This window comes from Halichoerus grypus, chromosome 13 (assembly GCF_964656455.1).
Source record: "Halichoerus grypus chromosome 13, mHalGry1.hap1.1, whole genome shotgun sequence".
NCBI lineage: Eukaryota > Metazoa > Chordata > Mammalia > Carnivora > Phocidae > Halichoerus > Halichoerus grypus.
The window spans coordinates 49132498-49159316 of record NC_135724.1 but is presented as its reverse complement, the minus strand read 5'-3'; the positions used below and the strand labels follow the sequence as shown (position 1 = coordinate 49159316).

Genomic DNA, 26819 nt, shown 5'->3' with positions numbered 1-26819 from the left:
GAATAAATCCCACTTGGTCGTGGTGAATAATCCTTTTAATGTACTGTTGGATCCTACTGGCTAGTATTTTGGTGAGAATTTTTGCATCCATGTTCATCAAGGATATTGGTCTGTAATTCTCCTTTTTGATGGGGTCTTTGGTTTTGGGATCAAGGTAATTGTGGCCTCATAAAACGAGTTTGGAAGTTTTCCTTCCATTTCTATTTTTTGGAACAGTTTCAGAAGAATAGGTATTAATTCTTCTTTAAATGTTTGGTAGAATTCACCTGGGAAGCCATCTGGCCCTGGGCTTTTGTTTGTTGGGAGATTTTTTATTACTGCTTCAATTTCTTTGTGGTTATAGGTCTGTTAAGGTTTTCTATTTCTTCCTGAACTGGTTCAGTTTTGGTAGTTGATACATCTTTCAAAGTTAATTTTATTTTTTTATTTTCCTTTTTTTTTTTGAATTTTTCTTTTTCCCTTTTTTAACCAACATCTTATCAATCCCTTTTTTAAAAATTTTTTTTTATTTTTCATTTCTAGAGTCATATTCTATCCCTTCATAGTAGTTAACCTTATTTTTGGTATATATATGTAAGTTGTTCTCTCTTTAAAATTTTGGAATACAGTTTCTTCTAACAGACCAAAATATACCCTAAATCTCTAGTGTATGGCTTTGTTCTAGTCTCCTGCCTGATCACATTCTCTCCCTTTTTTTTTTTAAATCCTCTTCTTTCTTTTTGCAACCAACTTCTTATCAATTCCTTTTATAAAATCTTTTATAATTTCCATCTTTACAGTCATATTCCATCCCTTCATCACATCAACCCTTATTTTTATACATATATAAGTTTTTCTTTCTTTAAAATTTTGGGAGGCACTTTCTTCTAACAGACCAAAATACGCCCAAAATCTAGTGTGTGGCACTGATCTATGCACCAGCCTGATCATATTTGATCATATTCTGTTTTTTTGTTTGTTTGTTTTTATCTTTTTCTTTTTCTTTTTTCTTTCTTTCCCTTTCTTTTCCCCCGGTTTCAGGTCTCTTCTGATTTGTTTAGTGTATATTTTCTGGGGATGTTGTTACCCGGTTAGCATTTTGTTCTCTCATTCATCTCTTCTCCTCTGGACAAAATGACAAGACAGAAAAAATCACTTCAAAAAAAAGAACAAGAGGCAGTACCAACTGCCAGGGACCTAATCAATACGGACATCAGTAAGATGTCGGAACTAAAGTTCAGAATGATGATTTTAAAGATACTAGCTGGGCTTGAAAAAAGCATGGAAGTTATTAGAGAAACCCTTTCTGAAGAAGTAAAAGAACTAAAATCTAACCAAGTTGAAATCAAAAAGGCTATTAATGAGGTGCAATCAAAAATGGAGGCTCTAACTGCTAGGATAAATGAAGCAGAAGCAAGAATTAGTGATATCAAAGGCCAAATGATGGAAAATAAAGCAGCTGAGAAAAAGAGAGATAAACAGCTACTGGATCACGAGGGCAGAATTCGAGAGATTAAGTGATACCGTAAGACAAAACAATATTATAGTAATTGGGATCCCAGAAGAAGAAGAAAGAGAGGGGCAGAAGGTATATTGGAGCAAATTATAGCAGAGAACTTCCCTAATTTGGGGAAGGAAACAGGCATCAAAATCCAAGAGGCCCAGAGAACCTCCCTCAAAATCAATAAAAATAGGTCAACATCCCGACATCTAATAGTAAAACTTACGAGTCTCAGAGACAAAGAGAAAATCCTGAAAGCAGCTTGGGAGAAGAGATCTGTAACCTACAATGGTAGAAACATTAGATTGGCAACAGACCTATCCACAGAGACCTGGCAGGCCAGAAAGGACTGGCATGATATATTCAGAACACTAAATGAGAAAAATATGCAGCCAAGAATACTATATCCAGCTAGGCTGTCACTGAAAATAGAAGGAGAGATAAAAAGCTTCCAGGACAAACAAAAACTAAAGGAATTTGCAAACACGGAACCAGCCCTACAAGAAATACTGAAAGGGTCCTCTAAGCAAAGAGAGAGAGCCTAAAAGTAACATAGACCCAAAAGGAACACAGACAATATACAGTAACAGTCACCTTACAGGCAATACAATGGCACTAAATTCATATCTTTCAATAGTTACCCTGAATGTAAATGGGCTAAATGCCCCAATCAAAAGACACAGGCTATCAGATTGGATAAAAAAACCAGACCCATCGATATGCTGTCTGCAAGAGACTCATTTTAGACCCAAAGACATCCCCAGATTGAAAGTGGGGGGTGGAAAACCATTTACCATGCTAATGGACACCAAAAAAAGCTGGGGTGGCAATCCTTATATCAGACAAATTAGATTTTAAATCAAAGACTGTAATAAGAGATGAGGAAGGACACTATATCCTACTTAAAGGGTCTATCCAACAAGAAGATCTAACAATTGTAAGTATCTATGCCCCTAACATGGGAGCAGCCAATTATATAAGCCATAAGCAAAGAAACACATCGACAACAATATAGTAATAGTGGGGGACTTTAACACCCCCCTCACTGAAATGGACAGATTATCTAAGCAAAAGATCAACAAGGAAATAAAGACTTTAAATGACACACTGGACCAAATGGACTTCACAGATATATTCAGAACATTCCATCCCAAAGCAACGGAATACACATTCTCTAGTGCCCATGGAACATTCTCCAGAATAGATCACATCCTAGGTCACAATTCAGGTCTCAACTGGTACCAAAAGATTGGGATCATTCCCTGCCTATTTTCAGACCACAATGCTTTGAAACTAGAACTCAATCACAAGAGGAAAGTCGGAAAGAACTCAAATACATGGAGGCTAAAGAGCATCCTATTAAAGAATGAATGGGTCAACCAGGAAATTAAAGAAGAATTAAAAAAATTCATGGAAACAAATGAAAATGAAAACACAACTGTTCAAAATCTTTGGGATGCAGCAAAGGCAGTCCTAAGAGGAAAGTATATAGCAATACAAGCCTTTCTCAAGAAACAAGAAAGGTCTCAAGTACATAACCTAACCCTACACCTAAAGGAGCTGGAGAAAGAACAGCAAATAAAGCCGAAACCCAGCAGGAGAAGAGAAATAATAAAGATCAGAGCAGAAATCAATGAAATAGAAACCAAAAGAACAGTAGAACAGATCAACGAAACTAGGAGCTTGTTCTTTGAAAGAATTAACAAGATTGATAAACCCCTGGCCAGACTTATCAAAAAGAAAAGAGAAATGACCCAAATAAATAAAATCATGAATTAAAGAAGAGAGATCACAACCAATACCAAAGAAATACAAACAATTATAAGAACATATTATGAGTAACTATATGCCAGCAAATTAGGCAATCTGGAAGAAATGGATGCATTCCTAGAGATGTATCAACTATTTCATTTATTTTTAATGACTCCTTTGCGTTGCACAGATGTACTATGATTTGTTAATACTAGGCTGGTAGGTGGTTGGGTTAAATTTACTTTTCAAAACCATTAAAAATACTGTTGTTGCAGTAATTACATTTGTATATATTTCTTTTGAGAATTTATGGAGGTTTTTTTTATATAGGATAAATTTCTAAATGTGCAGTTACTAGGTCAAAGAATATGCACATTAAAATGTGTTAGTTTGTTAATTATTCTCATAGATTACTCCCTCAAAAACTATACAAACTTTACCCATGTTCTTGCCAAATACGAGTACTGTATCTCATTTAAATGTGCCCATTTGTCAAAAAGTTATCTCATTATTACTTTAATTTCTATTACTTAAATTTCTCTAATTACTTTAATCAATTACTTATTGTTATGGTTGAGCTTTTTAAAATTCTTTACTGTTTCTTTTTCTCTCAAATGCCCCTTACGTTGTTTTTTCCATATTAAATTGCCTTTTTAAAATTTGTAGGTACTCTTTATATTTATCTATATTTGCTATAAATATTCTACTTAGTTTTTTTCTTCCAACTTAAGTTGTTTTGGACTCCAGAAACTTGAATTTTTGTGTAATAAACATCAATCTTTTTCTTCATGGTCTCTGAATATAAAGGTAAGTAGAACTTCCACTGAAGGATTTTCAACAGATATTAAGTGTATTTTTGAAAGATTAATCTGGTTGCAACATGAAAAATTGCTGAAAAGGAGAGTAGTTAAGTGGTAAAGAAGTTATTATAATCATTTAAATAAAAAAGTAAAAAATATTGGGATGCCTGGGTGGCTCAGTCTGTTAAGTGTCTGCCTTCGGCTCAGGTCATGATTCCAGGGTCCTAAGATTGAGTCTGGTGTCAGGCTCCTTGCTCAGCGGCGAGCCTGTTTTCCCCCCTGCCTGCCGCTCCCCCTGCTTATGCATGCTCTCTCTTTCTTTGGCGAATAAACAAAACAAACAAAAAAGGTAAAAAATATTTATTTTACCAAAAAAATCAACTGAGGTACACAATACCTTCTGAAGAATTTAAACTACTGGATAACTTAGTAAAATGATAAGACATCAAGTTTTAGTGTAAAAATCTGATCCAGCTGCATTATTAAATACACAGCAAAATGATACAGCCACCCCTATAGTTTCTTATTTATTCCCAGTTCTTCTCTTTTGGCTTTAGTCAAGTGTTTTCTCTTCATTAAGTTTTCCTATTGTCAAATACAGGTCTTCTGGACAATCTAAAATATGTTCTTACTAGTCAAATGATTAGATAATCTACTTTCTTTTTCCTTTTTTTTTTTGGTTTCAAGATTTTATTTAAATTCTAGTTAGTTAACATATAGTGTAATATTAATTTCAGGAGTAGAATTTAGTGATTCATTACTTACATATAACACCCAGTGCTCATCACAACAAGTGTCCTCCTTAATGCCCGTCACCCATTTAGCCCACCCTCCCACCTCCTGTCCAGCAACTCTAAGTTTGTTCTCTATAGTTAGGAGTCTCTCTTATGGTTTGTGTCCCTCTCTTTTTTTTTCTTTCCCCTATGTTCATCTGTTTCATTTCTTAAATTCCACATATCAGTGAAATCATATGGTATTTGTCTTTCTCTGACTGACTTATTTCGCTTAGCATAATACATTACAGTTCTATCCCTGTGGTCGCAAATGGTAAGATTTCATTCTTTTTTTTATGGCTGAGTACGATTCCATATCTATCTATCTATCTATATCACATCTTCTTTCTTAACTCAATTGAAATCCAATTTCCTGAAAGTCTTTTATATTTAATGAAGAAAGAATATAACATCATTTGTTCCAATGAAAAGTTTGAACATTATAACCTAAGTTTTAAGAAAAAGTACACAGAAAACAAATATTAACTTCTGAATATATGATATTCAAATACAAACATGGAAAAGGCTGAGAGAGTATGTATACCTGCGTTTTAAGGGTTCTTTCTGTATTGATATTCTTTTCAAAGGCAGCCTTAAGATTACTGATCTCCTCCTCCTTCTTCAATTTATATTCTGTTAATAAATTATATAAAGTGTTATTATATGACATTAAATTGTGTTCCAAATTAACATGTTCTTAATTATTCAAATTAGTATACACTACATAATTTTTAGTAGCTTCATTAAGACAATTCTTTTTATTCAGCTTTACTGAGGTATAATTGACAAATAAATTTGTAAGATACTTAAGCTGTACAACGTGATGATTTGATACATGTATTCATTACAAAAGGATTCTCCCATCGAGTTAATTAACACATCCATCACGTCACATATTTACCATTTTTGGGGATGAGAACATTTAAGTTCTATAAAGATAATTCTTAAGGCTACAGAAGTTATTTAACATATGAAAACAAATATTTTAAAAACACACAATATAAAAGTCTCAAGATTTACCTCTGAACTTGATTAAACATTATGATTAAAAAAGAAAAAAACAAATAACCTTACGTACCTTCCTCTGCCCTCCTCATTTTATCAGTTAGCTCTTCATTTTCTTTTCTTAATAATTCAATATCTTTGGTTAACATGCTGTTTGTTTCTTCAAGCTTAACAAAACACAGAAAGGTTTAAGTTACATTCACTTTGCTAGTCTTGTATTTAAAACAGTAACCTTAAAAAAAAACAAAACAACTTTGCATTCTCCATAGATATGGACAAGTCAGACACTGCTTTATTATAAAAATGCCTGGTTTCTGGTTTAACATATGTGGATATACTTATATTAAAATATATTTCATTTAACCGTCATAAGAATCTTGTGGAATAGGTATTCTTTCTTTCTTTCTTTTTTTTTTAAAGTAAACTCTACCCCCAATGTGGGACTCAAACTCACAACCCCAAGATCAAGAGTCGCATGCTGTACTGATTGAGCCAGCCAGGCACGCTGGTATTACTTCTATTTTATAGATGAAGAATCTGAGGTTTAAGGAAGTAACATAAATTGCCAAGACCATGTAACTTCTTGGTGGCACAGCTAAGATTCAAACCCAAGACTACTTATACCAGAGCACTGGAGGGTAACTTCAAAAGAAAAATCTAATTCTCCTTTCTTTTTTTTTTTTTTTTAAAGATTTTATTTATTTATTTGAAACAGAGAGAATGAGAGAGAGAGAGAGAGAGCACATGAGAGGGGGGAGGGTCAGAGGGAGAAGCAGGCTCCCTGCCGAGCAGGGAGCCCAATGCGGGACTCGATCCAGGGACTCCAGGATCATGACCTGAGCCGAAGGCAGTCGCTTAACCAACTGAGCCACCCAGGCGCCCTCTAACTCTCCTTTCAATCCCCATGATCTATATAGACAATAATAGTATTTCAGGAATAGGTAATCACAGTACTGGTTTTCTAAAATTAATTTGTAGATATCCATAAAGAATTTCTCATCCCAAAATAGTTTCTGTGAGTTTTATAGAATTCTGGCCACAAAGTCAGTTGCAATGTATTAAGAAAATACAACAAACGAATTTAACCCAAGCATTTCTTCACATAAAATAAGTTAAGATCTATAGCCAGAAAGAGAAAAAACATACTACACTGAATAAGAATTTCAGTCATTAACAATGGTTTTGGATTATATAAACTATTTTATACATAAGTATAGACTGACCACTGTGTATAAGTAAAGTCAAAGTAAATACACATGCACACATACTCACCCTAACACTTTTAAGATGTGACCTATTTTGATTTAGATAAATTTCAGTCATAAAACTTACCTGACAATCGCACTTACCCGACTAACAGTATGATCTTTATCTGTAATCTCTTGTCTATTTCTGGAAGCAGCTTTCTTGCTTTCTTGGGTTAATTCAAAATACTGTTCTTCCAGCAGCCCTCGAGCCAACTGCTCAGACTCAGCTTTTGTTTCTGCTAGATCCAACTGAGTAGCAAGAGTTTCCCTGCAATAGATTTATAAGAGAAATGAAGACAACTATATTTAAACAATAAGAAGCATTTTGTTGCTTAAAATAAAATCCATTATTTGAATCCAAAGCAAAAATTCTATAAAAGTAATAAATTGCACCTCTAACACTTTGAAAAACTATAAAAGTAAAGAACTCTTTAATCCTGTACCTGCTGTTATGCTTAACTAAGAAAAGATGGTAAAGCAATGGCAAGCAGTCTACTTTTGAAAAGGAACTTGTTCTGTATTACAACGGAAGGTAGCATGGGATAGAGGAAAAGTAACAGGCTCGTAAACCAGGAGGCCAGACCTTAACCCTTATCCCTGTTCTTCACTAATTGGGTAAGGACATTGGGAAAATTTCTTACATTTCCTGGGGCTCAATGAAATCAAATCTGTAGAATGAGAGAGTTAAACTAAATGATTTTTGAGGTCCCTTTCAGTTCTGAAATGTAATGAGATTATGACGACTTACAGATTTGTAACCACTATAAACTATTCTTGAAATGTTCCTTGGGAATTATACTTTAAAGCTTTTTGGAATTGACATTCAGACCAGGACCAGATCATTCCAATTTGCTTGCTCTTCCTAAAGAACTTCTGTTCAATAAGCTATCTGAGTCATAACTATATCTCCCCTATATATGGTAGGTGCTCAATAAATGTTTGCTAAGTGAATGAGTGAATGACTTCCATCTATTTTTTACTAAGGGAATAATACAAATGAAATTTTCTGTCTCAAACCTAAGGAGGGAAACATATACTAACTACAAAAAAAAAAACAAACAAAAACTCATTCATTTGTCCAACAAACATTTACCTAAGTGGTTACTCTCTGTTAAGTGAATTAAGACATACAGTAGTAACAGAGTCTCTGCCCTGAGGAAGCACATATTAGTGGGGTGAAACAGGCAATTAAAAAAAAATGAACAAGTAATATATAGCATGCCACAGAGAACACAATAAAATAAAAAAGGTGGAAGAGGCTGTGAATGTGATATTTTACACAGGGTGATCAAGGAGGCCTCTCTGCTAAGACATGTGAGAAGAGATAGGACGGAAGTAAGGGAGTGAGCTATGCAGGTATCTGAAAATACAATGATAAGGTGGAAGAAACATCTAATAACAAATGCCCTAAGTTTGTCTGAAAGAAGCTAATGTCAGTGAACTGAGAGATGAAGGAAAGTTGTGAGAAATGTATTAAGAGAAGTGGGGAGAGAGAACAGACCTTGTAAGGCTTTCTAAGACAGTACAGGGAACTTTGGCTTTTACTCTGAGTATTCTGTTTTAAAAAGATCATTCTGGCTGCAGTATTAAGATCAGACTGTTGGGGGACAATGGCAGAAGCAAGGATATCAACTAGGAGACTAAGGAAAGTACCAAAATTGGAGATGGTGGCAGTATGGATCAGGCTGGGAAATGGTACAAGTGGTGAGAACTGATCAGATGCTGGATATACTTTTAAATTACAGCTAGGAAGATTTATTAATGGACTGCATAGACAGTATAAGGAAAAAAAGAAGTCTAGGATAATTTCAAGGTTTTTTATTTAAACAACTGGAAACAAGAGAATTGCTAATACTGAAATGGGGAAAACAGGGAGGAAAAGGTTGGCAAGGTAAGGGAATCAGGAATTTTTTCTGGACATGTTAAAAATGAGATGTTTATTAAACACTCAAGTGGAGTCAAGCAGACGGCTGGACATACAAGTCTGGAATTCAGGGGAGAATGTGCTTGTACACTGATGCTATTTAAAGCCATGAGGCTAGATGAGAACAAGGAAAGAATGATCCCTTGGGCCCTCCAAATTTTAAAGGTCTCAAAGAGGGGAAGGGACAAAGGAGCAAAGGAGGTTAAGAGTAGCTAGTTCAATAAGAAAAAATACCATTTGGTGTCACAGAAGCCAAATGAAGAAATTTTGTCAAGAGAGAGTAATCAACGATGTCACCTGCTACCGTTAAATGAGATAAGGACTGAGAACTGACTATTGTCTTTAACTATTAGGAACTCATCAGTAACCTTGAGAAGGGTTATTTTGGTAGTGTGATGAGTGGAAAAGTCTGGAATGAGCTAGAGAAAGAAAGGGAGAAGAGGACCTGAATATAAATGGTATGTCACCTTTCAAAGAAGTTTGCTACAAATGGAAGCAGAAAAATAGGACAGTAGCTGGAAGTAAAATGCACTTAAAAGATGGTTATTTTTTATAGAAATGTTTACCTGTATGTTTACATAACAGTGAGAATGACTATACAAAGGAAAAAAATGGACACAGGAAAGGTGAGGATTCCTGGAGTCATATTCTTAGGTAGGCAGAAAGGGATGGGATCGAGGTGGTTAAAAGCACATTTTGTTCATTTACATCAGTAGGAAGGAAGGCAGGGTTTATAGGTACAGAGGCAGATAGGTTAGTAGCTGTGAGGGTGGGACAGAGTACTTCTAGGAAGCAAGGCCATTTGTTGAGTGTGAGGATGAGGACAGGTTGCTGAAGATCTGAGGAGAAAGGAGAAGATACAAAATAGCTGTCTCAAAGTGTAGGGAAGTTAGTACATTAGGAAAAGATAGGAAGTACTGCCAATGTTAAGTCTATGATCCTAGGGGTAGTTCTGAGCTATTATATCCCAAAGGCTTGAGACTGATAACATATTCTTACCTGGGCTTACTGCTTTTATCAAAATCAGATAAATGTATCTAAGTTATATATTAAAATGCCAGAAAACCTATTTGTCCCAAGTTATAGTTCTATCCCCGGCTATGCAACTGTGCAAGAGAAAGCAAGAACAATGAGATGGTTCAGGGTAAAACTCTGCAACTATAACCATCCAGACTTCCTTCACAACTCTCCATAAATTAAAGACCTGTCTTTACTGATGCCTAAGGCCAATCCGTCACCTTTATTCTCCTGTCTCCTTAATGAAATCAATTTATGAACCACTCCTTTTTCTTCTAGGATATAAGATTATAAGCAGGAGCTTTGTTCTTGTTCACTGCTGTATTCAAAATGCCCAGAAGTCTCCAGCCCATAGAAAGTGCTCAGAAATTTTTGTTTCAATCAATGAATAGATGTGCAACTTTTCCCACTCTGATTTCCTTCCCATGTCTCATTTAAATATGCTCAAATTTCTGCTATCTTTAAAAAGAAATGGCTCTCTTTCAACTTCTCCTCCAGCTACTGCTCTATCTCCTTGCCTCAACAACCACATTTCTTGAATTTTTTAATTTAACGAGTATTTACTGACCACCTACTGTGTTCTAGGTACAATTCCAGGTGCTATCCATATTGCACTGAAACAGAGTTAAGGACAAAACACTTAAAAATTCCTTCCTTCACTGAGCTTAAGTTCTAGTAGAAAGAAAAACAGTAAGTAAAATAAGTCAGCAAGTTCTATAATATATTGGGAAGGGATAAGTGCCACAGAGAAAAGTAAAACAGGTTAAGGAAGTACTAAACTGGGCAGCAAGGTAATGGGGTGGGGGATGTTTGCACAATTTTAAGAAGGATATTCAGGGAAGGCCCCTCTGAGACGACATTTAGACCTAGACCTGAAGAGGGTAAAGGAGCACGCCATGTGGATACTCAGAGGAAAATGTTCCAGGAAGAGGGGAGAGCAAGTCCAGAAGCCCTGAGGCAGAAGAGTAACTGACCAGTTTGTTGAACTGTAAGGAGGTAAATGTGGCTACTGTCTACACTCGGTCTCCACTTCTACCCTCACCATTCATGTCTCAATCCACTTTAGTATCCATTCTCATTACCATTTAGGAACTGTTCTCAACAAGATAACTAACAACCTTAAATATAACGGACAATTTATTTTTTACTTGACCTTTCTGAGTATTTGGCACTTTAAATCACTTGTCTTCTTTGAAGTATTCTATTCCCCTAGCTTTTGTGATCTTACTCTACTTTTCTCCTTATATCACTGGTGACTTATTTTCCCTTCCTCTGCCCTTTCTTTAGAAGTATAGGCACTAGTAGTCTATCGTCAGCCTTTATGTCTTCTCATCCTACACTAGGGGTTACAACTTGTTACCTAAGAGGGTCAAATGAGTCCATCTCCATCTCCCTCCAGACATACAATTAAAATAAATTTGGGCCAACATTTTACATAAAAATTCAGATTTCTGGCTTCTCTTGAAAAACCAGACCTTAAAATACTGGATCAGTGTTACCATGTGGCAGCAAGTGGTTAGAACTGAGATGAATTCTTCAGTTTGTTATATAATACTCACAACTCACACGATGAACACACCCAACTAGCTTCAAATCAGTTACATGTATGGTACTATAGGTTCATGAGTTTATAAACTCTGATATACACAATCACTTTAACAAATCTCATCTATCTCTGTTTCAGTATATAATGACTGTCAAATCAGCTTCAAGTCCTTATCTTTTCTCTGAGCTCTGAAGCAATTTCAGAACCATTTCTCTTTGGACAACCCATAGGCACCTCAAACTCAATAGGTCTGAAATGGAAAAAATCTTGTCTCCCCTCATTTCACAAACTTGGCATTCCTTAATTCAGGGACCAGTGCTACCATCAACCCAACTGCCCTGGTCAGCAACTTGAGAACCCACCTGAAATTTTCCCCAACTTTTATCCCCACACTCCCAAATCTACAAGTCCAATTGCTTCTACTTCCTATTTTTCCCATGTACTCGCCTCTCCTTTTACTGTCAACTTCCACTATAACTTTACATTTAGATTTTCCAATGGCTACATAATTCAACTTCCTGTATCCACCAGTTTTGCCTCCAATCCATTCTTCACTCTAAAGAATGAAGCTTTCTAAGACACCACCTTGTCAATCCCTAGCACTTTGTCATAGACACTTACCTTAATTATATTTGTTTCCTGACTATATTCTTAAGTACTTGAGGGTAAGAACCATAACTTACTAATAATTATATCACTGGCATGAAGCACAGTACTTAGCACACTAGTGGTGACATGTTTCTTTTAAACAGATCAAACAAGAGCAAACATATCAACCCTATAGAACAATAGTATGTAGAAGATTGGGTGCCCTCTTCACAGTGAATGCACACAACATGGGATTGCATATTACACTGCAGACACCATACAAATGATAGGCAATAGACTACAACAGGAGTCTATCACTCTCACAGAGACTAACCAGGAAATGTACCTTTGCTCCTACCTTAGACTCCACTAAATATATTAAAGATCTAAGCACTGAGTGTCCATGGTTGCTAACAACACAAAGAAGTAACCAGACAGTACAAGGTTATGGATGAGGTAGTCTTCACCCCTCTAAAATCAGATTTGAATATGACTAAGACTCTCAATTAGGGATGTCCAATAAAGCTTTCTATGAGGATAGAAATGTTCTGTATACCTGTGCTGTCAAATATGGTAAACACTAGCCAAATAGGACTGTTGAGCACCTAAAATTTAAAATTTAGTTTAAAAACTAAATTTTAAACTTCACTTAAATAAATTAAATAAATTAAAGTTCAAATTTAAATGGCTACATAAGACCAGGGGCTACCATACTGGATAGCACAGTTCTAGATTTAACTACAGATTTGCAGGAAACACAGGACAAAAATGTCCAACTAACTGTGGAAATGGATCAATAAAGTCAGTACAACTGAGGAAAACTATACAAGAAAAATGATCCAGTTCCGTCAACAAATAAGTGTCAGGATAGTGATTATTCAGTGGTGGGGAGGGAAGAAGGCATAATCTGGAGGGGGAATACAGTGGGCTTCTAAAGTGGATAGCAAGAGTCTGTCTCTTTCATGGGTGGTAATTCTAATGATATTTGTCATATAATTCATAAAACTAAGCATGTTAAAATATTTAATGTATTTCTTTGTTTCAGCAATAAAATGGTTAAATTTTTAAAATTTCTATATGGAAAGAGAACATAAAAATGTCAGAAAACTAGTTCTAATGTCTGTTCCACCTAGCTATAAGAAGTTGTTACACTTAAATAGCTTTAGGTCTTCTTCTAAGGCCCTAAGCAGACATGCAATGGAACTTAACCTGCCTAGTAATACTAAGAGGGAAACCCTAAATAACTTTACCTAGCATAAAATAATGCCTTGCAAGTACAGTATGAAATATTTATATACAAATAGATGTTTAAAGATTGAGAGACCCCTGAAAACAATTTACTATCACAGTTTAGTGAATCTCTATACAATTGCCATAGCGTTACTGTATGACATTTTCACCATAAAGAGAAAAATTAGTCTAAATTTAGTTTGATTTGTTCTGAATTAGCCTAATAAGATTTGCTATACCATTCCCATCAGAATAATGGCACATCTACTCTCTATTTTTAAACTTAAAAGAATGCTATGTTGAAACAGCGATTCTTGTTGTAAAGAAAAATGGATGGACATACTTCTCACTTTGTAGCTCTTGTATTTTCTTTAAATATTCTCTGTTTTTTTCTTCAATTTCTTCCTTAAGTTCCTTTACCTGGGTTTTATAAAGTGTCTGCAAAATAAGTGATTAGAAGAAATAAGTGTTTATGAGGAGTTTAAAAAGTTTGGTAGCTCCTTATAAAGTTAAACAACCTACAACCCAACAATTCTACTCCCAAGTATTTACCCAAGACAAATGCAAGCATATATCCACACAAAATCTTATATATGAATTTTCATTGCAGCATTATCCCAAATTGTAAACAATCAGAGGTTCATCAACAGATGAATTTTAAAAATTGTGGAGTATTCATACTGAACAATAAAAAGGAATGAACTACTGATACAAATGACATGATACACCTAAAAAATATTTTGCTGAGTAAAATATGCTATGAGTAAGCATTAGATCCATACTATGTTAAGATGCTGTGATTACAGAATAAACTTCTAGTTCCGCAGTCTTTTTTGTAAACTATCCTTTTTCATATAAAAGATAAGGGAGAAAAAAATAGTAAGAACCAGCAAATAGCTGTGAAGAATTACTTTTATACTGTAAACTTACTTATCCCTCTAAGAAATAGCACTTCTCTAGGGGAAAAATACAAATATTTCAATGGGCATGTAAATAAAAGAGGTACTAGATGATTACTCTGTGAAAGTATATGGACAAGGAAGTGTGCATGATATTATAGACCACTCTGCAGAAGTCAGTACTATAACACTTTCAACAGTTAAGGTTAATCTCTACCCAGGGAAAGATTTTTTAACAATACTGATTTTTTTAAAAATTAAAATCACTGATAGTCTAACAAGCCAAGAAAAAAATAGGCAAAAAATAGAAAGTCACCATGTTTATTAGGAGATGAGCAGAGTACAGCATAAAGCTCTGAACACATGAAAGTTCTGTAGAGCTCTACTAGTGTTCAAATTCTTTATTTAGGAAATCATTATTTCCAATATTGTTCACTTGATTTCTAGGGCATGTTCACCAGCACAACTCAAACTCTCTCATTTAAGTGCACTAAGACTTGTAGGAAAAGCGGCTGCTAGTGTTCACAGTAATGGAGAAGCTAGGTAAATGTTAAGTTGAAATGGTGGAGTATAAACTTGGCAACCAAAAGAAATAAAAAATGCAGAGGCTTCAATAACATCTCAAAGCACTGGCTATAAATGTTAAAGTAGTAGTGAAAATAACCTGCCCTGCAGCCAGTAAGACTTAGAATGACTTCTATGGAGAAAAAAGCAAAATAGATGCATGAAGTGCATACAGAGAGCTAAAACAAGACCAAAGCTTTTGAGCATTAACTATACCTATAACCGTATGCAGTTACACCTACAAATGTAACGTGCATGCATGAACCATGCATGAAAATACTGACACTCCAAGCACCCAAGCTTGCTACCAGGTGAACAAAAGCCTTAACAAAGTCTTACATATAGCTTTAGTTTGATGGCAGTTCTAGAAATATTTCACAGAAATGGTCATTTCTTTATAACTTACACAGATCATGAACTCAGATTCAGAAATGAAATGTAGAGATGGGGATATATAAAGGGGGAGAAAACTACTTCACGGTCATTTGGAAAAAAGTCACAGTTCACATTAAAAATCTTAATACTTTGTTTTAAGCCAAGTGTTAAAAATGATTCTTACCGAGAAATACTGCTCAGCTTCAAGCTGATCTTGGAGCTCCCGCATCTGTCCTTCATTTCCTCTATACTGTCTTCAGGTAAAAGAGAAAACCGTAAATGAATGCTATTTACACTAGGCTTTATATTATTCTTTATTTATTACAGTTGCTAAAAATAAAAAGGTTTACTAAAATGACCTTTGTTTTTAAAAATCCTACTTCATTACACAGTATTACTTTATTATATTTGATCAGGTCATGCTGTTTGGTTCCATTTTGCTCCTTATAAAATGATACTGTGCAAAGCAGAGGGAACTGTTTTCTACTGAATGTGACTTTCAGGAGAATATTAATTGTGGATTAATCCAAGTTGCAAAAATAAAAATGATACTTTTTTGGTAAGTTTTAATAGAGAAAAGCATTCTTAAAATACATTTTATTTTTATTTTATTTTATTTTTTAGAGATTTTATTTATTTGTCAGAAAGAGAGAGACGGCACAAGCAGGGGGAGCTGCAGGCAGAGAGAGAAGCAGACTCCTCACTGAGCAAGGAGCCCAATGAGGGACTCGATCCCAGAACCCTGAGATCATGACCCAAGCGAAGGCAGTTTAGTCGACTGAGTCACCCAGGTGTCCTTTAGGGATACATTTTAAATATCTTATGTAGTAAAGTAAGCAAATAAAAAGAGGGGACATGAAAATATTTAATAAATATTAAGAATATTATACATGCTATACATTATATATACATATAATACTATACATGATGGCCAATAAAGCATGGGGGTGGGGCTGGAAATGAAAAACCAGGTAGGAAACAAGAAAGGAGGCAAGAACAATAACTGACAAAGGAGGAGGAACACAGACACACCTACATATATATATAATACACACAGGAACACAATTCACATAGAAACAGATAAGACAGTTATCTGTTATCTGACAATGCAACCCATAAACATACACGCTCAAGGATAAACAATTCTGTCTGCATCTGCTAGATTTTCATATTAGATAGTAATAGCTTTTTATTTTCAGCATCTACCAAGGCATATGGTTGATAAAAGAACATAACAGATGTTCACTGAATGCTGAGTGAAAGTTATTTCGGGAGAAGAAAACTATGAAACACATTACGTGAAAATGATGGCTCTAAAAGGGGGAAAAGAATTTTGCCAATATAAATCCAACAAAACAAAAACCAATAATTTTATTCAAGAATTACTATGCTGTAAATGAAGGTGGCAAATGAAGATATTGTAACATAAATCTAGAGGAAATAAAAACACATGACTTGGCATAAGATACACTCATCTTTGACATTAAATTTCTGAAGCATGTCTTTATACAAATTCTGAAAGCACAAACAACACCTTGCTTTGTCTCTACTTCAAGTAAGCGAACACATCACATCTCAGAGTAGAAGAAAAAAGGTACTTTGCATTCTGAGATGTACCAAAGAAACAAGACAAATACAGGGTCATCATGTCTAACTCTAGTTTCTAAAATAAAGAAACACTGAACATTTCCCATAAGGTACTGAATCTTATCCCTGATTTTTGTAATTCTAGTGTGAAGAAACATGACTTGTGGGTATGAAAATCATATGACAAAACTGTAGCTTTCAGTTTAACGGTAAAGTCAGTAAGTAGCCTTGATAATCTCCTTTCTTCTCCTCTTAAAGATCTCTACTTTTTATTTACTAAGGCTCCCTTGCAAACCTTTGTAAGTAAATTCTTTCACTTCTAAATGAATTTTTCTAAAGTCTTCCTTTCACAAACTCCAAATACATTATTTCCACACACATAAAATATCAAACATAAGCAAATGCAGAACACAAAAAAGAAAGAAAAATGTTATTTTTGAGACTTACTTTGTAAGCTGAGCTAATTCAAATTCTAATAATCTCTTTGCTTCCAATAAAGTATTTATTTCCTGTTTCATGTGCTTTTCTAAACCTTTTAAATTGTCTGCTTCAAATGCTTGAGTCTTCAATTCATTCTGTAACAACAGTCGCTTGTTTGATTCCTGCTCCAGTTGAAGGGATAGATTCTTAACCTATGAATGAGAAAAGTAATTGGGATCTTACATCTCACTATTTATTTATTTAGACAGACTTATTTATTCATTTGAGAGAGAGAGAGAACGGGGTGGGGTGCAGGGGGCAAAGGGAGACAGGTAATTTTATCAATACTTTGGTCCCCAAGTTTCCCATGACTACTCAGTATGTCTTTTCTTCTCTGGTTGTATCAAGTCCTTTTTTGTCCTTCACTTACCTATCTTCTCTCATTAATCACTCTTTTATTATCATCATCACTGATAATGTTCCCTTTACCAACTCTGGCTTCTGACTCTCAAACTATTAACCTTTGAGGTCTTACCCAACCTTTAAATAATGGTAGTATCTCATCCACTCCTTTAAAGAAGTCTTTCCTGATTATTCTGGTCTTCTCTCTCTCCCTTCTCTAACTTATATATGTGAATTATTTTAAATCTTATAAGTGATTTCTAAAATACATATAATAAAACACAAGGATATAATATCATTTTATCTTTTTATTTACTGCTTTCTAAAAGTGTACCCTGTGCTTTCTATCAATCTAAACCAGTCAAGACTCTGTGGTTTAACATTTTTCTTGAAATCTAAGAGCAATTGCTCCTCTTTGGGATTACTGGGTAACTTTACAATAAAGGTTATTTTTGTTTTTTAAAAAAGCAGATGGTCATGGGTGCCTGGGTGGCTCAGTTGGTTAAGCGTCTGCCTTCGGCTCAGGTTATGATCCTGGGGTCCTGGAAGTGAGTCCTGCTTTGGGCTTCCTGCTCAGCGGGGAGTCTGCTTCTCCCTCTCCCTCTGCTTGTGCTCTCTCTCATATGCATACTCTCTCTCAGAATAAATAAATAAAATCTTAAAAAAAAAAAAAAAAGCAGATAGTCAGATTCTTCAGGGGAGGATCTATAACACTTCTACAGAGTTGTACCGTCATAGTGCAAAATGGCATAGAACCTATGGTGTGAATGTTCACTAACTATCTGTGGATGAAAATCCTAGGAGGTAAGGGTATAGTGGTGACCTTACAGCAGTGAACATATACATACAGGTTATTTTATTCAAATCTCCTCTATGTTGTTTAAATTACAGATAATGACTGTTCAGTCATAACTTATGATTGTTTCTTTTATAAGACGAACAAAACCAGTACTATTTTTCTTACTTCATCCTCCATCCTTTCTTTATTTTCAGTCAAATGCTCGAGCTTCTGCTGAGATTGTTTCAGATCAACATCTAGCATTGAACACTGTTTCTCAATCTGAACAACTCTATTTTCAGCCTTCTCTCGAGCTTCTCTCTCTTCCTTTAGCTTTTTTTCCATTTCTGTGAGGGGAAAAAAAAAAAGAGTTACAAACATACATACTTCATTTTCAAATGTATAAGACAAATTGGTGTATAAGACAAATTGGTGCCAAAAATCCCTACTGTTTTTATCCTGGGATTCTAACAGAGCTATTCACTATAGAAGTCCTAAGGTTATCTGAATTATTTGTATAGTAGGATCTCTAAACGAAGGGAGTTATAAAATATAATAAAGTAATAAAATCTAAATCCAGCCCATGCCCAATGATATGAGAGATTATTCAGTGCCATTTTCAGACCAGAAGGTGAAAATATAGCTGGGAAAAAAGTGAACTAATAAGAAAAATGGGGGTAGTTCAGATAAAAGCAGAAAAATAAGGCTGTGATTATTAATCTATACCTTGCACTGTTCCAGAACAGTGGACTTAAGGCTGATAGGAATTCTAATTTATGCATCTCAGATAAACAAGATTCCATGGTAGTATAATACCTACTTTAATCATTACCAGAACTTACTAGTCTACAGTGAGGCTCCTTTTTTGAGATATGGTAACTAAGGTTCTGAGAGGTTAACTTTTCCAAGGTCTTGCAACTAGTAAGTTGCACCAAATGACTCAAACTTGAGTCTGCTTTTCCATCCTCAGAGACTGCCCTCCAGGTGACAAAATAGAAACCAATAGAATAGAACTTCATCTTTCCTCCCAAACCTACAAACTTAGCCACACCAATAATCATCACTTCTTAATTCCTGTCTCTAATCAAACATAAATCTATCCACTTCTGTTTTGGACTTTGTTTCTTCAATTATTTCATCTCTTCTCTGCCTCAACAATTTCCTGCTCCCAACTGAATCATTCTCATCAACATAATAATCTAATTTATTATCTCCCCTCCTAAAATATCCTCTACTGATCTCATATCCCTTCTCAGCTACCATCCATCTCTGTTGACGAACTTCTGAAAGGGCTATCTACATTTGTCTCCAGTGCCTCATCTACTATTCATTTATTACTTTCCATTTCTTCTATCTCCAGCATTCTGCTGAAACTGCTTCGTATGATAACCAATGACGTCCATCTTGTAAAATGCAGAGGACACGCAATGTTCATGTCTTCATCTTTACTGACCTTAACAGAATTCAATATATTGAACAACTTCATTTTTTTTCAATTCTCTTCGAGTTCTAATACCATACACTCTTTTGGCATTCCTGTGACCCCTCTGGCTGTTCTTTCTTGGTGTCCTTTGCTGGTTTTTCCTCTTCTATCTGACCTCCAAATGTTAGACTACCTAAGGGCTCCTTATGATTCCTTTTCTATTCTGCCTTTATTCTTCCCTTAGCTGATCTCATCAGGTTCTGCATACAGCTCTATGTGTGTGACTCCTGAATTGATACCTCTCCTCTCAGCTCGACTTATATAACAATTGACTATTTGACATCTCCACCCACATATCTAATATGCTTTTCAAAGTTAACATATCTAAACAGACAATTTTATTTCCCTCCCCTCCCAAATCCCTCCTATCTATCTCAGTCATCTCAATGCCAAAACATATTAACATCTGTCCAGCTGTCAAAATTAAAAAGCCTGAGGGGTGCCTGGGTGGCTCAGTCGTTAAGCGTCTGCCTTCGGCTCAGGTCATGATCCCAGGGTCCTGGGATCGAGCCCCGCATCGGGCTCCCTGCTCAGCGGGAAGCCTGCTTCTTCCTCTCCCACTCCCCTTGCTTGTGTTCCCTCTCTCACTGTGTCTCTCTCTGTCAAATAAATAAATAAAAATCTTAAAAAAAAAAAAATTAAAAAGCCTGAGTCTTTCTTGATTCCTTCTTTTTCCTCTTTCCATCCAATTCCTTACCAACTCTTGCCTTCTGTATCTCCATTTCTTTCTAGCTCTACTACCCACCAATGCCTATAGATTAGAGCCTTCTAGTTGATTTCCCTTTTTAAACTGTTCTCTCTCAAAACCATTTTCCACACAGTAGTAGGAGTGGTCTTTTAAAAACAAATTACACCTTCCAGCACAGCTCAAAACACTACAATGGCTATCCACTATTCTTAGAATAAGGGTATTGAACTTATCACCTCTTTGGCCTAGAACATACTTCCTCCTGCTCTTTCAATGGAGGTTCATTTTGATTCAAATAGTATTAGTTTAGAGAGGCCTTTCCTCAGAACCCCATCTAACATAGCAATTCTTAGAAACTATCACATGATATTTTCTTCATATTAATGACTACAATCTGTACCTATTTTCATTTATTTGCTTTTTTTGTTTATCTCCACCATCACAATATAATCTCTAAGAGGTAGGGTTCTTGTAAGTCTCACTCTGTGGTATATATTCCCAGGTATGCCTGGCCTATGGTAGACAGTCAATAATTAACATATGTGAAAGAAATAAAAGTAGTTTAATATGGCTGAATCATGAGATACACATAAGAAAGTGCAGAGCAGTAAGACTATAAAGACAGGTTAAGTGCTAACTCAAAGATTCTTTATGTCATGAGAAGTCTGACGTGTATCTTGCAAATAGTGAAAAGACAAAAGGATTTTAAGAATGACCAGCACAGTAAGATTTAAATTTCAAAAAGATCACTCTGGGCTAAGTGGGAACAGTAGATCGATGAGTAGAATAATTCCTGGCATAGTAATAATTAAAAGTTTACTGCAATAGATCAAGCAAAGTGATGACATCACCATGAACTAAAAGAGAAAAGGAAAAGAGGAATATATTGTATATATCATTTGGAAGCAGAAATGCTGAATGATTCCCAGACTTCCGGCTTGGGTTCCCGGATGTTGAATATCACCACCTTTAACCATAATAATTTTTCCCATTTATTGAAAGCTTTCTTTTTTTTTTCTTTTCTCTCTCTTACTTTCTATTTATTTATTTGAGAGAGAGAGAGTGTGCAAGTGGGGGGAGGGGAAGGGGAAGAGGGAGAGAGAGAAATCCTCAAGCAGACTCCCCACTGAGTGCAGAGCCCGATGCAGGGCTTGATCCCAGGACCCTGAGATCATGACCTAAGCTGAAATCAAGAGTTAGTCAGATGCTTAACCAACTGAGTCACCTAGGAGCCCCCCATTTATTGAAAGCTTTCTATGTACAGGCACTTTACATACATTTGTTCACTCAGTTATCTTTTTAATAGTCACAGTATAGCTAAGAGGCAAAAACAGATTTGTTTGATTCCAAGCCTGGGCTCCTAAAAACTATACAGCCATTAACTAGTATTGTGAGAATAAGAGATTAGAGCAGGTTTGACAGATAAAATCATAAGCTTTCCCTTGAATGAACTGAATTTAATATATTTTTAAAAGATTTTATTTATTTTGAGAGAGTGTACAAGCAGGGGGGAGGGGCAGAGGGAGAGAATCTCATGCATACTCCCCACTGAGTGCAGAGCAGACGTGGGGACATGGGGCTGAATCTCATGACCCTGAGATCATGACCTGAGCCGAAATCAACAGTCAGACGCTTAACTGACTGAGCTACCCAGGCATCCCTTGAAAGAACTGAATTTAAAGTGTCAAGTAACACTTCCAGATTGTAGCCGGTTACAAAGAAGTGCAAGGTGAAAAAAGGAAAACTCCTTTCTAAAAGTCTGGCTCTAAAGGGATGGAATAAAACAGTGGCAATAAGGATCATGTATTACTACAGGGGTTTATCTTTTTTTTTTTTTTTTAAGATTTTATTTATTTATTTGAGAGGAGAAAGAGCACAAGCAGGAGAGGGGCAGAAGGAGAGAAGAAGCAGACTACCCACTGAGCAGGGAGCCTGACGCAGGGCTCAATCCTAGGACCCTGGGATCACTACCTGAGCCCAAGGCAGACACTTAAAACCAACTGAGCCACCCAGGTGCCCACCCTTTTTTTTCTTTTTAAATGGAAGAGACTTGCACATGTTCACAAGGAAGGATTCAGGGGCACTTGGGTGGCTCAGTCAGTTAAGCGTCTGCCTTTGGCTCAGGTCATGATCCCAGAGTCCTGGGATCAAGTTCCGTGGTGGGCTCCCTGCTCAGTGGAGAGCCTGCTTCTCCCTCTCCCCGTCTACCCCGCCCCAATGCTCGTGCTCTCTAGCTCTCTCACTCGCTCTCGCTCTATCTCAAATAAATGAATAAAATCTTAAAAAAAAAAACAACAAGAAAGGATTCAGTGGCGGAGAAAGGTTAAGAATAAAGAAGAGAAAAAGAGAGAAGATGAGATAAGAAGAGACTAGATCTGAGTACAGCTAGCACATATTAGCCAGAACAAGAGGAGGATCAGTATCTTCTAAGAAGACAGGAAAGACAATGAAGATGAGTAAAGAAATAGGACAGGCTGATTAAGAGAACAAGACTTTGAGGAGTTCACACCTATGCTTTCACTATTTCTTTTTGAAATAGGAGAAAAGCTCACCTAAAAGTGGAGTGATAAAGGAATGGCATAGAAGTCTGAGAACAAAAATGTCCTTCTGAGAGAAGGACAGTGAGTGATGTATTAAAAACTGAAAGCTCAACTGAAGGAGATAATGCACTGGGCTAAGCCCCATCTAAAGAACTACTTGAAGTGAAGAAAGTAGTTGGTTGGTCTGATCTAAGGTTGTGTTTAGAGGCATACCCAGTATAGTGGAAATACAGAGGAATCAGAAAATTGAGGGTACAAAGCAAGAAAGCAGATGAACTAAAAGACAATGAGTTCCAGAATGGATCAGGAAGAAAATAAAGGAAAGGGCTAAAAAAATTGGGACCAAAGAGAGATTCCACTGACATGTATAGGAAATGGAAGATAACAGAATGAGGGAAATAGAAGGTGAAATTTAATAAAATGGAAGGTATTAGGGTGCCTGGGTGGCTCAAGTTGGGTGTCCCAACTCTTGATTTCGGCTCAGGTCAAGGTCTCAGGGTTGTGAGATTAGGCCCCATGCTCAGCGGGAAGTCTGCCTGAGACTCTCTCTCCCTTTGCACCCCCACTAAAATAAATAAATCTTAAAAAAAAAACCCAAAAAACAAGAAGGTATCAAAAGAGGAAAAAAAGAGAAGTATCTTTTTACTAGATCACAATTTATAATTTTTAAGCATTTATACTATTATAAAATGAAATTTTAAATAAATTTTTTTGGTAGGCATTATTTAAAAACTATTAAAATATTAAAACTAGAAAAATTTAGAAAATCTAGAAAAAACTAGAAAATATTAAAACTGACACTTACCACACATTGCAACAGACTTTGCCTCTTCAATAGATTGATGTTTGTCAGTTAAACGAGCTTTGGTTACTTTATGTTCATTTACCTCTTGTTCTAAATGTTGTTGTAATGATTTAAGCTTATAGTTTAAATCTATCTCTAAATTATTTTTTTCCTGTAAAATGGAAATGAATTATGTAATACACTATGTAAAAGACACATGATTAAATCTTACATTATTTAATATTCTATAAGAGATAATATATGAATCACATGGACCTGAAATGTGACACCATATTTACTTAAATATTTTTATTTAGGACATAATTTTATTTTTTATGCTTTCTTGTATATTTCATATTACTTATAATGTCTTACTTTAAAAATCATGATAAGCACATACAATTAAAAGCAAAATATCACCCCCCCCCCCCAATAGGGTTGTGGTGGTGGTTATATTCAAGAGGGCTCACTGCTAGGATCAGAAATGAACAGGACAATTCTTTGGTTCATTAAAAAAATATTTGCTGCCACTTTAAAAAAATTTAGATTTAAATCTATATTAGTTTACATTAAATTATGATTAAATTAAATCTACACCTAGATTTACATTGCTTTGACAAAAGGACAAGTCAAAATGTATTCCATTTCTGATTGGGTGCATCTTCTATTCTTCCATCTTTCATCCTACATCCACATTTACATCAGGCTTAGACATACTGCTCTGATTATCACAAAATCTGTCCAAAGGACAAAATAAGTGGTGCATTTTCTGATCCTTTATCTGAGGATCTAGTAAACCTATATTTCAGGGAGGAATTGAAAATGTGAGAGCTAGATCTGCATGTTATCTATTTAATCCTTTTCTCAGCAAGGTAAGGACAGAGGATAACCAGTGACATTTCTGATTAGTGAGAAAACTATATGCAAAGGCCAAACATATATGCTCTTTTCTACTTTGCTAACTTTCACCAATAAAATGGAAAAAGCATACATGGTCTATCATACACCTATCCTTTGTTTTCTTTTTTCATAAGGCTAGTAAGGTTCAGCACCTTCATCTTACCCAAGTACAAAAACATGGAGGAAAAATTCTACATGAAAAGATATTTCCAAACCAAAGTAATTTGTGATGATCAGATAATATCAAACATCTAGATGGTACCCTTCAAGGTTAAAAACAAACAAAAATAACACAATAAAAAGCACTAAATAAGACACACATACACCCCCACAAAACCACCACCAACCATAAAAACTTTTAGAAATGCAAGTATATAAACATTAGGAATGAAAGCTATTTTATAAAAATACATTATAATATTTGATAGCCAGTACACAATATCTCATAATTGGTACGTTAAATCGTTTACCTTTTCTGAGTGATTAAGCATGTCTTGAGCTTCTTTTCTTTCTCCTTCCACTCTTTCAAGATTATGTTTGAGATGCTTCACCTCCTCTTGTAAAGATGTAATTCGAGCTATGAAGTGAGAAGAAAGTTCAAGTAACTAAGTCATCAAAAGAAAAGTCTGTTTTTCTTTTTCAGCATGATCACTAAGATAAAAAAGTTTTAGGGGTGCTTGGGTGGCTCAGTCGGTTAAGCACTGGACTCTTGGTTTTTGCTCAGGTCATGATCTCAGGGTCAAGCCCCGAGACAGGCTCCACACTTGGCACGAAGTCTGCTTGAGATTCTCTCCCTCTCTAAAATAAATAGGTAAAATCTTTTTAAAAAAGACAAAAAGTTTTAAATTTCCTGATTAGGTAGAATTTATTAAATTATAAAGTATTATTAATTTTTTATTATCAAAATATTATTAAATTTTTATTTATAATTATTTGATATTTTCTTGGTAATATATACAATAACTACAATATGCAGTGATAAAAATGTTAATGCTAATTGGAAATCATCCAGTACATATTCCTCATTTCACAAATGGTCAAAGAAATGGAGCCTGAGCTTGGTCCAGAAATCAGATATAGTCATTTTTTTTTTTTTTAAAGATTTTATTTATTTATTTGACAGAGAGAGACACAGAGAGAGAGGGAACACAAGCAGGGGGAGTGGGAGAGAAAGAAGCAGGCCTCCTGCCGAGCAGGGAGCCCGATGCGGGGCTTGATCCCAGGACTCTGGGATCATGACCCGAGCCGAAGGCAGACGCTTAACGACTGAGCCACCCAGGCGCCCCTCAGATATAGTCATTTTATTAAGTGTTCTTTTCCACCATATTAAGAGTAAGACCCTTTAGTTAATTAAGGCAAGTATTTCAGTATTCTTTATGTGCCAGACATTCTGAAAAGCCTTTAATTACTCTTAAATTTAATGAAGCCATACTCTGTTTTTATAGGAAGCTGAAATTTAAGGAACTCAAGTGCTCTAACAAAGCTTAGTTTTAACCTACCACCTCAGGCTCATGCCATGCAATGATAGCAACTCATATATTTGGTAACTCTCTTCATTAGAACATGCTTGAGGCCTTATGTGTTTTTAATGCATAAATATTTAACAAACACAGATTTAATACACAGAATCTATTTTTTAAATAGACTATTTTTTTATTTTTTAAAGATTTTATTTATTTGACAGAGAGAGCACAAGCAGAGGGAGAGAGAGAGAGAGAGAAGCAGGCTCCCTGCTGAGCAAGGAGCCCGATGTGGGACTCGATCCCAGGAACCTGGGATCATGACCTGAGCTGAAGGCAGCCGCTTAACCGACTGAACCACCCAGGTGTCCCACAGAATCTAATATTAGTATTATAATTATATTGCAAGTAAGAACCTATTTTCTTATTCTGTGATTCAAAGCAACCTAGGATTCAACAGGGAAATGGATAAAGCACCCAAAAAGACCAGGAAAAATTCTGTACTTCTCTAAGTTCAGTGTTTAACTTGCCGGACCTGCCAGAGATTTCAATGTATTCTACCTGCCTCCATATTTTA

The 26819-nt window shown here is 35.5% G+C and overlaps 1 protein-coding gene across 7 annotated transcripts in view; it reads right to left on the bottom strand.

Annotated features, from left to right (window-relative positions):
* ROCK1 (Rho associated coiled-coil containing protein kinase 1) overlaps positions 1-26819 on the bottom strand; it is a 150266-nt gene that overhangs the window by 20740 nt on the left and 102707 nt on the right. For all 7 annotated transcript variants that reach the window (XR_013443368.1, XR_013443369.1, XM_078060545.1 and 4 more), the window contains 9 exons: positions 25253-25359; positions 23904-24054; positions 18574-18734; positions 17235-17419; positions 15385-15454; positions 13706-13800; positions 7160-7325; positions 5884-5977; positions 5350-5438 (listed from right to left, as the gene is read on the bottom strand). Coding sequence is in view for 5 of the 7 variants with exons in the window: in XM_078060545.1 (XP_077916671.1) it covers positions 5350-5438; positions 5884-5977; positions 7160-7325; positions 13706-13800; positions 15385-15454; positions 17235-17419; positions 18574-18734; positions 23904-24054; positions 25253-25359 (1118 nt within the window). In the remaining 2 variants the exon portion in view is untranslated. The remainder of the gene's footprint in view (positions 1-5349; positions 5439-5883; positions 5978-7159; positions 7326-13705; positions 13801-15384; positions 15455-17234; positions 17420-18573; positions 18735-23903; positions 24055-25252; positions 25360-26819) is intronic.